The sequence below is a fragment of the Euphorbia lathyris genome, chromosome 1, assembly GCF_963576675.1.
Source record: "Euphorbia lathyris chromosome 1, ddEupLath1.1, whole genome shotgun sequence".
Lineage (NCBI taxonomy): Eukaryota > Viridiplantae > Streptophyta > Magnoliopsida > Malpighiales > Euphorbiaceae > Euphorbia > Euphorbia lathyris.
This window is the reverse complement of record NC_088910.1, coordinates 96,649,832-96,663,539: the sequence shown is the minus strand read 5'-3', so window position 1 is coordinate 96,663,539 and position 13,708 is coordinate 96,649,832. Positions and strand designations below refer to the sequence as shown.

The 13,708-nt window shown below is 32.2% G+C and overlaps 1 protein-coding gene across 2 annotated transcripts; it reads left to right on the top strand.

Annotated features, from left to right (window-relative positions):
* The first annotated feature begins 6,252 nt into the window (after positions 1-6,252).
* LOC136208092 (agamous-like MADS-box protein MADS2) lies at positions 6,253-13,629 on the top strand. 2 transcript variants are annotated; one of them, XM_065998929.1, is made up of 9 exons: positions 6,253-6,457; positions 6,552-6,744; positions 11,818-11,896; positions 11,979-12,040; positions 12,142-12,241; positions 12,319-12,360; positions 12,437-12,478; positions 13,087-13,229; positions 13,304-13,629. In XM_065998929.1, exons 2-9 carry the CDS (start codon positions 6,560-6,562, stop codon positions 13,386-13,388), a joined length of 738 nt encoding a protein of 245 aa, XP_065855001.1. In that variant the 5' UTR covers positions 6,253-6,457; positions 6,552-6,559; the 3' UTR covers positions 13,389-13,629. The 2 variants fall into 2 exon arrangements, with proteins under 2 accessions (XP_065855001.1, XP_065855002.1); XM_065998930.1 differs by having other exon boundaries at positions 6,256-6,457; positions 13,090-13,229.
* The last annotated feature ends 79 nt before the right edge of the window (positions 13,630-13,708 follow it).

Below are 13,708 nucleotides of genomic sequence, written 5' to 3'. Positions count from 1 at the left end.
TTTGCATCAGCTTCTGATGAGGTTGACTCATCACTATCACTCCATGTGGCTACCATAGCCTTTCTATTGCCCTTCTTGTCTTTCTTCAGCATGGGACATCTTGACTTGATGTGCCCAGTTTGGTGGCACTCGAAGCATGTGACAGACTTTGAGCTGTCCTTCTTATATTTGTTGTCGCTGGGCTCAGCTTTGTATTTGTCATTTCTTCTGAATGACCTTTTGCTGTTCCTATCATTCTTCCTGAACAGCTTCTTCATTTTCTTGGTGAACATTGCCATTTCCTCATCATCAGATGAGTCAGCTTCGGTGGAGTCAGCTTTCATGACAAGTGATTTTTGTTTCTTGTCTTCTGACTTCTCTTTTTCTTCAAAGTTTTTCATTGATATCTCATGAGTCAGCAACGATCCGATCAGCTCATCGTACTTATACGTAGTCAGGTCCTGAGCTTCCTCCACTGCAGTCTTTTTGGCCTGCAGCTTTTGGGAAGACTTCTCAAGATCTTCTTCACATGTTCTTCCTCGGTGAAGTTCTTTCCAAGTCTTTTCAGCTCATTTATAATGTTGGTAAATCTAGCGTTCATTCCCGAGATGTCCTCATTATCATTCATCTCGAACAACTCGTATAATCTCATATGCTGATTTACTTTTGATTCCTTGACCTTGCTTGTGCCTTCGTAGGTTACTTCAAGCTTTTTCCAAATCCCCTGTGCTGACTCGCAACCTGAAATCTTATTGTATTCTGCAACATCTAAAGCACAATGAAGCATATTGATAGCCGAAGCATTGTTTTGAAGTTTTCTAAGGTCATCTTCTGACCACTCAGTTTCACTCTTAACAACTTTCTCATTGTTAACAGTTTTATATGGCACGTATGGGCCTTGAACTATTGCAAGCCATACACTCATGTTTGTGGCTTGAATAAATTTCTTCATCCTATTCTTCCAGAATGTATAATTAGATCCAAAGAATAGGGGAGGCCGACTAATTGATAATCCCTCAGGGAGTATCTGTGTTGTTTGGTTCCCGGGAAGGAAACGAGTGCTGTTCTCAGCCATTTATCGGGATCAGCTCAAGATAGTTATATCTTTGAGTAGTGAGCTTAGGCTCTGATACCACTTGTTGGTCCCGTGTGATTAGTTCCAAGGGGGGGCGTTAGGAACTAATGTAACTTTTTCGCTAATTAATCTTGCTGACTTAATAATTTTGGTGAGTTTATCAACTCAGCTTTGGTCAGTTTGGCCGATCTTAGTGTAAGACAGCTTTAGTCAGATGTTGACTAAGACTGTTTCACTTGTGAGTTAGGAATTGACACGTTAGTGGTCAGCTTCCAACTCAGCACTCTAATTTACTCAGTGTCAGCTTTAAACAGTTTATATGCTGAGTAAATATAACAAGCAACACATGCATATATATATATATATATATATATATATATATATTTTAAGAGAGTTGGAAATTACTCAGTATCACTTATCCTGGTTCGGCCTCTCCGCCTACGTCCAGTCCCCAGACTTCTCTAGGCTTTTAGAATCCAATACTGAGCTCTTTAAAGGTAGAGCACAAACCGGTTACAAGGCAGTTGAATATGCAAGAGTACCTTCCTCTATTCGTCTACTCAACTCCTACTAAGTGCTACAACCCAGCACCTAGATTTCTCTACCACTGAGTATTTACAACCCAATACTCAGCACAATACTCTCAATTCACAATTGATACAATTTGCTCTTTTTCAGCTAAAGAACACTTTAGATGATTACAAAACAATCAATCTAGCATTTACACAGGAATAGAAAGTTGGTGTAAGATTTCTTTCTTGTTTTTGAGTGCTTTGAGCTTGTATTTTTCTCTCTTGTATATTCTGTAATTCAGCAATGATCCAAGAGGATTGCTTGTCCTTTTATAGTTGTATTTTGAGGATCAAATGATTTGAATTTGATTTGTCCGTTGAATCCAAAACGGCTCTTTTGGGGGACAGCCTTCTGGTCAGCTTCAGATGTGCAGACCAATCTTGTTTTCTGTTTTCTTCAGATGTCAGACTTGTCTTCTTCCTACAAGCTTTGTCTTCTTACGGCAGTTTGTCTTATAGCAATGAACAGTTGACCCATGCATCTCGGAATTTGGCATTTGCGTAATTCCAATGCTTCATTTATTGGTGCAGACAGTTGTCGAATTTGTCTTTTAGCTAACGGATCATTCATGCTGTCATGAAGATCACTCAGCTTCACTTCGCTAGTCATTGTCTTTGATTGTCACCAATTCTCATACTGAGTACTTTTTCACTCAGCTTCCATGGTCAGCTTCGTTCTGCAAGATCTAGTTCTGAAGCAGACTTCTTTTATGCTGAGTTCCGTTCCACTCAGCTTCTTTGATCAGCTTCATTCTTAAGCTGTTGTTTTGAAGATGACTTATCTTCTCTTGTGCTTAGTTGCTCTTCACTCAGCTTGTGTTGTGTTCTCATGCTGACTTTGTCCTATCTTAATTTTTATTTCCTTTTGCATTTGTGTTTATACTCAATATTGAACAAACGGATTAGTACAATTAAATCAAAGCACTTAAATTTAATTGTCTCTTAATCATGGATTAAACTTAAATGATTTTGTCAAATCAAAATCTTGTGGAAAGGTGTTTCAACAAAAACTTCATCAAAATTGGGTTTCAACAACTCCCCCATTCAAAGAGCAACTAGCTCAACCATGGAAGATGCTCTCATTGTGAAGCTTATTGGTCGTAACATTGGGTACATAGCTCTTCGAAATCGTGCAATGGAGTTGTAAAAACCCAAAAGGGAGGTTAATATGATGGATGTGGGGAATGGTTTCCATATAGTGAAACGCAAGAATGTTGTCGACAGAGACAAAGTTATGAATGAAGGCATATGGACTGTTCAGGGTCATTACCTGACAGTTCGAATGTGGATACCTGATTTTCTACCAGCTAAGACCAAAATCAATTCATCTATGGTATGTATATGTTTTCCCAATCTGTCGATTTTGTATTTCAAATATATTCTATTAATGGTGATAGGCAATACTCTTGGCAAAGCTATCCTGATTGAGAAAAACACATCAAAAGCTTCCAAAGGTTGCTTTGCCAGAGTGTCTGGTGGAGATTGATCTACATTGCTCTTTAGTTGCTCAGTTTTGGATTGAGGATGAGCTATATCATGTGGAATACGAAGGACTTCACATTGCTTGCATTAATTGTGGTTTTATAGGCATGCTAAAGATGCATGCGATAGTCCTAGCATCATGTTAGGGAACAAATGCACCAAAGATAGTCCTAGTTTCATTCTTAGGAGTTTCATTGATGACCTTTTTCTTGCCATGTCCACTAACAATGTTTCGTATTTTAGGACCTTATGAATTCATCGGGTTTGATAACCTTGGTAAGAACCATGGAAAGAGTATTTGCATCCTCTGGTCTCATGTTAGACGCAACCTTTTGTAAGAAATTTTCAATAGATTATGCTGGTGTAGCCATGAGTATTTCAATATTGGAAGTTTTGTTCTCAGAGTTCCATTGATGACCCTTTTCTTGCCATGTCCACTAACAATATTTGTTATTTTAGGAGCTTATAAATTCAATGTGATTTTCTTAGCTCCAAGCTCATTCCAACAATGATAAATAGAGTAGATTTTATGGTGGTTTCTTCCTCCAAATTGATTGCTTCTTGAAAAAATAAACGAGTTGTTGGTGATCGACGAAGGACTCCATGATGCATAAGTCAATATCTTTCTTAGAACAGGTTATGTAAGTAGATAAGTAATGATGTATGTAACGTACCTGAGGGCTCCACAAGCCATACTTTATATAATCTGCTCATAGTCTTTATTGGGTCATGACTTCACTTCTATTCAAGAACTAATATCTTAATCAGAATACGTGAATATGTGCATGCCCAACGAATAATATTTACATGCGGGTATATAATATGTGAAGCTTAACTATGACTTATGCTTATTCAACTTCTTGTGTTTTCAACATTTCATAATAAAGAAAGTTGAGTAATGTAGATGGAGGATGATGATTCCAAAATAGTAAAATTAATTTTGACCAAAAAGGATGGTCCAAAAAGTTGAAGATAACATGTTTAAGAAAGAAGAAATGCATAAATCCCAATTCCAATCTAGTTGAGATTAATGCAATATTGTGGTAGGAATGGCATCAATTAATTTCCAAAAAATACATTGAATTTCATATTCAACTCAATAGAATGTATGCCCAAATGCATACAAAGCTTCAAAATACGAATATGTACTTAGATTAGATTGATTAACACTAAAAAGAAAGACAAACAACCATACACACACATCCAAGGAATATTTACATTAGTACTTTTTATGTGTTTTTCATAAATAAAAAAATTGGATAATAAATAGAAAGTCTTTCACATGTCAATGCTTTAATCCTCATCTTATGTGTCTCCACTTAGTACTTGATGAAGACTAAACATCTTTTTAAATATGGTTCAAGAATAAATACAATGTTTGCCTCTTTTTTAGCTTTTCTATGTCCTTATTAACTTTTTGTTTTTTTATTTTATTTTTACACAATTATTAAACTGAATTTTTTATTTTTCAATTTTTTTTGGGGTATGTTTATAGATATTTATGGAAAAGATATATTAGTTGGTTGTTTGTGAAAGATTTTCACAATGAGTTAATCTAAAAAAAAGGATGGGAAATTATTTTTTTGTAAAATAATATTTATTTTTATATAGTTTCTAGTTTTGTATATCTATCTTCAGCTTTGGAATTTTTATGTTGAAGGTCTTGACTACAAAATTTTAGTCTAAAGTTAGACATTTTTTAAAAGATTGTGTTTATTGATACCTAAGTGATAAGATATGTCTTCATTTAACATCATAAAATTGTAAAGAGAATACTCTCTCTTTTACATATTATTCATTGTCAATTTGTCATTGCAATTGAATGTAATCTTGTCAGGCCGGTCTTGAGCATAGACCAAAAATATGACTGATTAAGGGTTATGGTTAAAAAGAGCCCAAAAATATTATTTTAGCTATATATATAAAAAATTTAGAGAAAACTATATCAAAAATCAGATTTTAATTTTTATTTACATTTATGAAAATCATTTTTATTTATTTTATCATTATACGATTTTAAATCTTAAAACATCAGAATATCACAACTTTAATTTTGTTTTTATCAAATTTTCAGTTAGTCACTTATAGAGAAAAAAACAATTTTTTTTAAAAACCCATCAGATTTGACATTTTAATAAATTTGTTTAAGGAAAGGAGACACTTGTAAATAATTTATCAATCCTGACTATCATGTAATTTATCCTAACTTTTATTTATTAAAAATGTATTACTACTATTCAGGCTTAACAGGCCTAAACAATATAAAAATTCAATCTTAAAAATTGATTTTCATATATTTTAAATCTTTATATATAATTGTTTATATTAAAGGGATATTTCTCTTTTATTTTGTCCAGGATCCATAAACTGTCGGGACTTGCCATACCTCTTATTAACATTTATAATTTATTCATTTTCAGAAAGAGATGAGAAATTTATTTTGTTTGAACTCAACATCATTATCTATTACATAATTATATGAAATTTTACAAAAAAAATTAAGTTATAATTTATTAAGTCATGCTTATTTTTGACTGAGTATATTATTTGACTAGCTAAATAGGAATTTAATGTGTATAATTATAAGTAATACATGACCAAATGTCTCAATTTGAAAGAATAATCAATATAAAAAAAAATCTGAACCTCAATATGTTTTTCTTTTCAAGAAAAAAAAAGTATTATATAGATTACAAATAAAAAATAAACATAATAAATTCTAAAAATTGATATTGACAGCTTCATACAGCCACAACATAATATTCTCGGATAAATTTATTTTCCTTATAGACATTTTAGTTTATATTTACATCAAATGATACAAAATATTTTCTAGTTGAAGAAAGAAAAAAAGAAATTCAAAAAAGTAAGAACAACCAAGACCTGAATCCAATATAAAATCGACACGTGCGAATCCATTTTAAGGTTGGTGACGACCATCTACAATATCTAAGAGCATAAATTTTCATACAATAAAACCAATTACTCATCACCACTCTATCCTCCAGCGCGTGCAAACCACATCGCTTTATCACTGGCCCTTCAGTTGACAGCTAAAAGCAAGAGGAGCGCGTGTAGGTAAAGTCGAGTGAAAAGAGAAAGTTACATGGAACTAGAAAGAACAACCAACCCTAGAGCTAGCTGCATCTCACTCCTCTAATGATGTTTAGATTGAAAGCTGAGGGTAAAAATTGAGAGAAGAAGAAAGAAAGAAAACCCCAAATTACACAAACTTCTTTCTCTCTCTCTCTCCTTCTAGGGTTTCTTCAAAGTTTGAAACTTTCTCTTCTTTTTTCATGTTTTTGGTTGCATTTTAAGTTGTGAAAAGATCAAGTTGTTTCCAATTGAGGTAGAACAAGAAAGGAATACCATAAATTTATATAGAAAGAAAAGGAAAATTAGAGAGGTCTGATTTATTTCTTTTTGTGGTTTATAATTATTAGATAAGGAAATGGGGAGAGGAAGAGTGGAGCTCAAAAGGATAGAGAACAAGATAAACAGACAGGTAACCTTTGCAAAGAGGAGAAATGGTTTGCTGAAGAAAGCTTATGAGCTTTCTGTGCTTTGTGATGCTGAAGTTGCCCTTATCATCTTCTCTAACCGTGGAAAGCTCTATGAGTTCAGCAGCATATCCAAGTATGGATCTTTTCCCCCTCTCTTTCTTTCTGTTCATCCCTAAAAATTCTAAAAGGTTGAGAATTCACTCACTTTTATGATTCATTATTTCAATAAACCCTTTCTTTGATGATTATTTGCTTTGATTCTGATCTTTTGTGTGATTTGATCTGCTATTTCTGATTGTTTATTAGTGAGATCTACACCGAATTTAAGGATTTTTCTTGTTTGATGAAATAGAGGGTGGATTTTTTAAGACCTAGCTGCTCTTCTGAAATTGGATTTTGATTAAGACCTAGCTGTTCTTCTGAAATTGGATTTTGATTACTTTTCTATATCTTTCTTTGAAAAATAGCAGTCTAAAGGATGTAGAAGCACAGAAACTCTTGTTCACAAGCGTTTCCGCGTTTCGTGTTCATTTCGAGTTTCTATTACGGTTTCCTAACTAAATTTTCTTAAAGATAAAGTTTTCCGGTGACTGTTTGCCTTTTGTTCGATGATACTAAGAATATGAGAAAACCCAAATGTCAAAGTTGGAGTTTTTAGGGGAATTAGATAGTGGGGAGAGAGACACGCATAATTCTGAGAAGAATGTCATATCAGATGTTATCTGATAGGTATACAAGGTTTTTAGGTCATTCATATATGTAGATTAGATGTTTATTTAAATGAACCAAACTGTACTCATTATAAAATTAATTAATAATAGCTTTCTGACCTCCTTTGAAAAGGGTTAATATAATATTGGATATTGTGGATATTATGATTAACTAAACTTGATTTGATAGCTTTTATTATTACTTGCTAATTTCATTCCACTAACTTCAACCGGTAATCTAGTTTTCATTTCGTTTGCATGCAGATGCGCTGAAGTTTTGTTTTTTTATACTTGCATTTCACAAATAACAAGAGAAAGTAGAATCATATCCAAGTTGACATGGCAAGATTAGGTGTCAAATGTTTTGCAAGATTCCTAAGTTGAAGTATATATTGATTGGACATATTTATGTTTAAACAAGAACAAAATACAGATTCTATTTGAATTGACAACAACAGATACAGATTTTATATCTAAGAAATAATAAAAAAAATTATTTTTACATCCTACTTAATCAAGTTTTTGGGTCAAATATTTTGATATGTTATGACAGCTTGTTTACTTGATGTGGTAGAGTGTTTAAATCCTGATTGTGTACATTCTTTAAACATAAGGGTGGTCCACATAGATAGATATATTAAAAATAATAATAAAATTTATTTTTTTATTTTATTTATTAATCGGAGATCATACTAAAAACTATACTTTTTTTGAAACACTAAAAACTATACTTAAATCATAAGTTTAAATTTTTGGATCAAATGATTCCTTAATATGATTTCAAAGGTTTCTAGATTAAGTGACGGAAGGTTCAATCTTAACAATTTTGTCATTGAAATTTCAGCACACGATAAGATGTGCATGCGTTGTACATCCTTTAAGTGGTTATTTGTGTGCAGAATAATAATAAAAACCATTTTTAAACTTTATCTACCCGTTTATACTTTTGAATCAATAAGTTGTTGAACATCAATTAGTTTAAATTTTTGGATAAAATAGTTGGATAAGTAAGAAGAATTTCTATTTAGAATTTATTTTATAAATTTCATTATAAGAAGCTTTAAGCAGCATTTTAAAGTAATGAAAGCTGAGCAAATAATTCTACATTTTGCTGCATTTATTTAGTCCTGAGCTATGCTAATTCACCTCATATTTATACTCTGAGAAATCATAATGTTAGTATCAAGTATAATATTAAAATTTATTTTTGGTCTTACCATCAGTCAACTTTTTGAGTAATTATTGACATTGTATCAGAACATCTTGAACAAAGAATAATAGAGGATTACAATTACAATCCTAACAACTTCTTTTGTTAATAGGTATGCATTGTTATACTTCAAGTCACATTCACTTGAAGGAGTGTATAAAAGATAATAATAGTTATTTTTTGTGAATGGGCTTAAATTGGATCACTAACTGTTTCAGATTCTTATTTCTAAATTTTCTACTATTAAATCATTTTAACACTTCAAATTTACCAAAAGTTGCTACTTTTGGATGAGCCTAATAGAATAAACCTTATTTTTTAGGTTAAACCGTTATTGATATATCCAAAATTTTGATAATTGCCGCATCATCTTAATATGTATCTTTAAACTTAGGCTTAATACATTATTTGTCCTTTGAATTTGTCCAAAAAGCTTGATTGGCTCCTTGACTTTTAAAGTATCTTAATAGTCCCCTCAACTTGTATAAAATATACAGTTAGCCCATTGAACTTGTCTAAAATGTAATCAATTGATCACTCGGTTGCAAAATAAATAAATTAAATATGGAAAATGTTTTCCACGCATCTTAGAATGTTATTACATAATTTAAAAAATAGATTAAGTTATTACTTGTTCAACTATAAAACTTGTCTTCGCTAATATTAAAACTGTATACCCCGATTTTGGTCGTTTTACCTTTTTTAAGACGCATGCAATACATCTTCCGCATTTAACTTATTTTTTTACAACCGAGTGATCAACTGATTACATTTTGCGTAAGTTCAGAGGGCTAACTGAATATTTTATGCAAGTTGAGGGAGCTATTGTGACACTTTAAAAGTTCAGGGGATCAATCAAACTTTTTGGATAAATTCATGGGACAAATGATGTATTAAGCCTTAAACTTACAAAAATATTTGTTTTTACATTTTAATAGTTAAAAGGCCTAATACATTACTAGCTCATTAAACTTATCCATAAAATAGATTGACTCCTTAAATTTTGTAACTGTCTCACCACCTCTTTGAACTTGATTATTTCGTATCACGAACTCCCTTAACTTGTCCATATAAATTAGCTCCCTGAACTTTATAAGTGTCTCACCAACTCTTTGAATTTGTTTATTCCGTGATAACTGAATAAAAAAAAAACCTATTATTTAGAGAGTTGGTGAGATACGAAATAATTGGATGACACATCTGTAAAGTTTAGAAAACCAATCAATTTGTATGGTATTAGTTCAATGAAAATTGATAAAGTGTTGTGAATTGAAATTTTATTAATTGTGGTAAATAAGGCGACAAATATTACATTGATAGGGAAAAAAGAAAGGGACGAATTGACTATGCTCTTAGATGTTGGAGTTGTGAGTTGATTATCCCAAAGTTTAATCAATGTGGGCAGTTTAAGGGCCCACTTTGTAGAATAATGTTTTCAGTTATTCATTATGGCCTTTTTCGTGATCTCATTTGCAATCATTTATATTACAATTAATTAATTTACCACCCTTTTTCCTTTTAGTCAATCTTAATCTGCCATTGCTTTTACACACTAAGATTATGTATGACAATTTGAAAAGGACAAATAGAAGATGCTCAATGTTAAAATGGATTCTCATAAAGTACCAATAGGAATTTAAAATGGTCTTCAAGTTGGTAGAAATCACCACCTTATTCAAAATTAAATTAAAATTTAAGTATTAATTCAGTTTTTAAAAGTTAATAATATTTAACCAATTTTTCAGTATTCAAACTGATTATATTTGAATACTTTGTCAAATATTACTAATTTCAGAAATAAATTGATAGCTAAATTTCGATTTGAGCTAAAATGATCCTACATGTCAACTTTAGACATGGTCGCTGGTCTTGAGAATGCACAGGACATACGACTGTACATGACCTCCAAATAGTAGAGGCAAAAAGAAAAATTATTGTGACATTGATAGTTAAAAAATTTATGAACTATTTTACTAAAAGAAACAAAAGAAATACTATTTTAGTGTAAAAGATATTGTTGGACCTTAACTATCAATTTAAACTTTTAGTTCAAATTATTCCTTATCATGATATTAGGGCCGCTTAGACCAAGTGGTCATAGTTGGCATATGTTGTACGATATAAACGATGTTTTTAGCATTAACTATCAGTTTAATCTTTTAGTTCAATTGGTTCCTTGATAATATTGAGTTATTTAAGATTTGATTGTTTTTCAAATGTATTTATTTCTTATGAAATATTATTGATTATACCATTTACTGTTGAATCTACGTAAACGATTTTTTAAAAATTAAAATTACTTAAATCATATCTATGTCACAAGAAATATTAAATTGATTGACTTAATTATCTATTAAACATGATTTTATTGCATTTACAAGTGAAGAAGAAGTGCATATAATTTGACAAATACAATAATAAGGAAATCTTAGCCTCTAACTCTCATGTCCTATAATAAAAAAAATTCAATTACCCCAAAAAAAACTCACATATGTATATTCTAAAAGTACAAACTTCAAAACTCTTGACTGTAAATAAATAACCAAACAAGTCTTGCATATAAAAAGGGGCGGCCCGGTCGCATTACGCGTCCCCGCTGAGCGAGGGTCCGAGGAGGGGTCCCACCATAAGGGTGTATTGGGGGCAAGCCTTCCCTTGCCAATTTAATTGGCAAGAGGCCGCTCTTAAGACTCGAACCCGTGACCTCAGGTCACACGGCAACAACGTTTTACCGTTGCGCCAAGGCTCGCCCTCTATGAGCTTAAAAATATATGAGCTTAAAAATATAATCTTTTTTTTTTTAGTAGGATTCACTCAAAGAGTAAGTTTTCATTTCCTATTCTAATTAGAAACATCAAATTCAATAGGATTCTAGATATACCTTAACAAATTCCACCTTATTTAAAATTTTATTGAATATAAAACTTCTCTCAACCTTTACTTTACTTGAAAATTTTGGAGCTTCATATAATTATTCCTCCTCTAATAGTACATTTTACCTTCCCATGAAAATAACATATATTTTGTATTGTTATTGAAATTTCTCAAAATCAAATCATTATCCTACCAAGATAATTAACCCCTCAACTCAACCTTAGAATTTATACCACTTGCTAGGAATTAGATTGGTTGTGATTAAACATGCAATCACAACAACAAAATTGACAAGTTGATACAACAGTATAGTATCTAAATCACATCTTTTAGCATTTGATGGGAGTATGCAGTTTTTCGAATTTTGATTAGACATATGTATTCATTCTTTATACTTGTGTTGTTGTTTCAGCATGCTCAAGACACTGGACAGGTACCAAAAGTGCAGCTATGGGGCAGTTGAAGTCAATAAACCTGCTAAGGAGCTAGAGGTACATTCATTTTGGATTGGATTGAATGTGTAACTTGTTAAAGTTGTGCTTTTTATTTAAACTTTTGTTTTTCTGTAAGCAGAGCAGCTACAGGGAGTACTTGAAACTCAAAGCTAGATGTGAATCCCTGCAAAGAACTCAGAGGTATACATGAAACCTCAATAACAGACATCTTAAGGAGAATTTTGCTAATTTCTAAAATTTAATAATGAAGACTATGAAATTTTTTCCCATTGGCTCTTCAGGAACCTTCTTGGGGAGGACTTGGGTCCTCTGAACAGCAAGGATCTTGAGCAGCTGGAACGTCAGCTAGAGTCATCACTCAAGCAAGTTCGCTCCACTAAGGTAATTATACCTTCAAGACTAATTAATTCAGTTTTATATGATTTCAGTCCTCAAGGTTTAATTAAACTGATTTGCAGACTCAGTATATGCTTGACCAGCTTTCTGATCTTCAAAGCAAGGTACTTTGCAGGATCATTCAAAAAAGGAAATTGCTTTAATGTTTTTCAACCCTAATTGAATCTTTTTCGAGTACAGGAACAGGTTCTGCTTGAATCTAACAGAGCTTTACAAATAAAGGTAATGGTTTTTAGGTTTGATTTCCTGTGAGTTTGTCAGGTTCAAGAATACAGCAGTCTGTCTGTTTCTTCAGGCTTTGCATTTACAGAATGAATTAGGAGTTGTCTCTTCTCTGCCATGAGATTCAGAATGGTATTTCAATCACAGCATTGAAACATCTACTTCTGTTCAGGAATTCATCATCTCAATTTTATAAAACCATTTCTTATGATCATTAGAATCATTTCTGATTTCTTGCAATCAACCAATTTTTCTTACAGTCCAAAACTATAAAAAATAAAAATGTCCAAAAAACCAATTAGCCCCTGAATTTTAAGGATGTCCACTAGCCTCTGAACTTTGTTCAAATGATATTATTAATCCCCTAAAACTAGGTGGTAGAGTAAGAGCAGATTTCGACAAGTTGAAGAGGTATCACTTTGAACAAGTTCAAGTTGTCAATAGACCACCTTTAAGTAAGTTTAAGGGTTTTAATAAGCCATTTTTAGTGAGTTTAGAAGGCTAACGTAGACATCAACAATGTCTAGGGGTCAATGGGTTTTTGGATGAAGTTTGTCAAATTTACATCCTTGTATGACATATATGCCTAAAAGTTGAAATTGGTGTAGCAGCTGGAAGAAATAAGTGCAAGAACAAACCTCCGAATATCCTGGGAAGGAGGTGAGCAAAGTATGTCATATGGACAGCAGCAGCAGCATCAATCTCAGGAGTTATTCCAGCCTTTAGAATGCAATCCCACATTGCAAATTGGGTAAAATTGCAAACCTCTAAACATCAAGTTGAATTCATTTGCTACAGTCTAAACTTGATAAATGGCAATTACAGGTACAATCCAGTAGGTTCAGACCAAATGACAGCAACAAGTCATGCCCAGCAAGTGAACGGGTACATCCCAGGATGGATGCTTTGAGTTTTGTGGTTAATTTGATTATTTTGTGTTTTTATGGCCATAAGACTAGGTGACATCCTTTTGTTTCTCCTTACTTTGGCAATATGTAAATGGTTTCAACATCAACATTGTGGTCAAAAACTTTTTTGGAATTTGATGCCATCATGAGCAAATATGGCATGTAACTTGATAAATGTTGCAACAACTTTAGGAGATATTAATATCTCTACTCTTTTAGCTATATTTGTGGTTTTGCTTGCTATATTCTGCATTTTTGTTGATAATGTTTGAGAGTTAAAGTGAATTTTCCTTTGCATTAGAATTTTATCTTATGCTTAAAT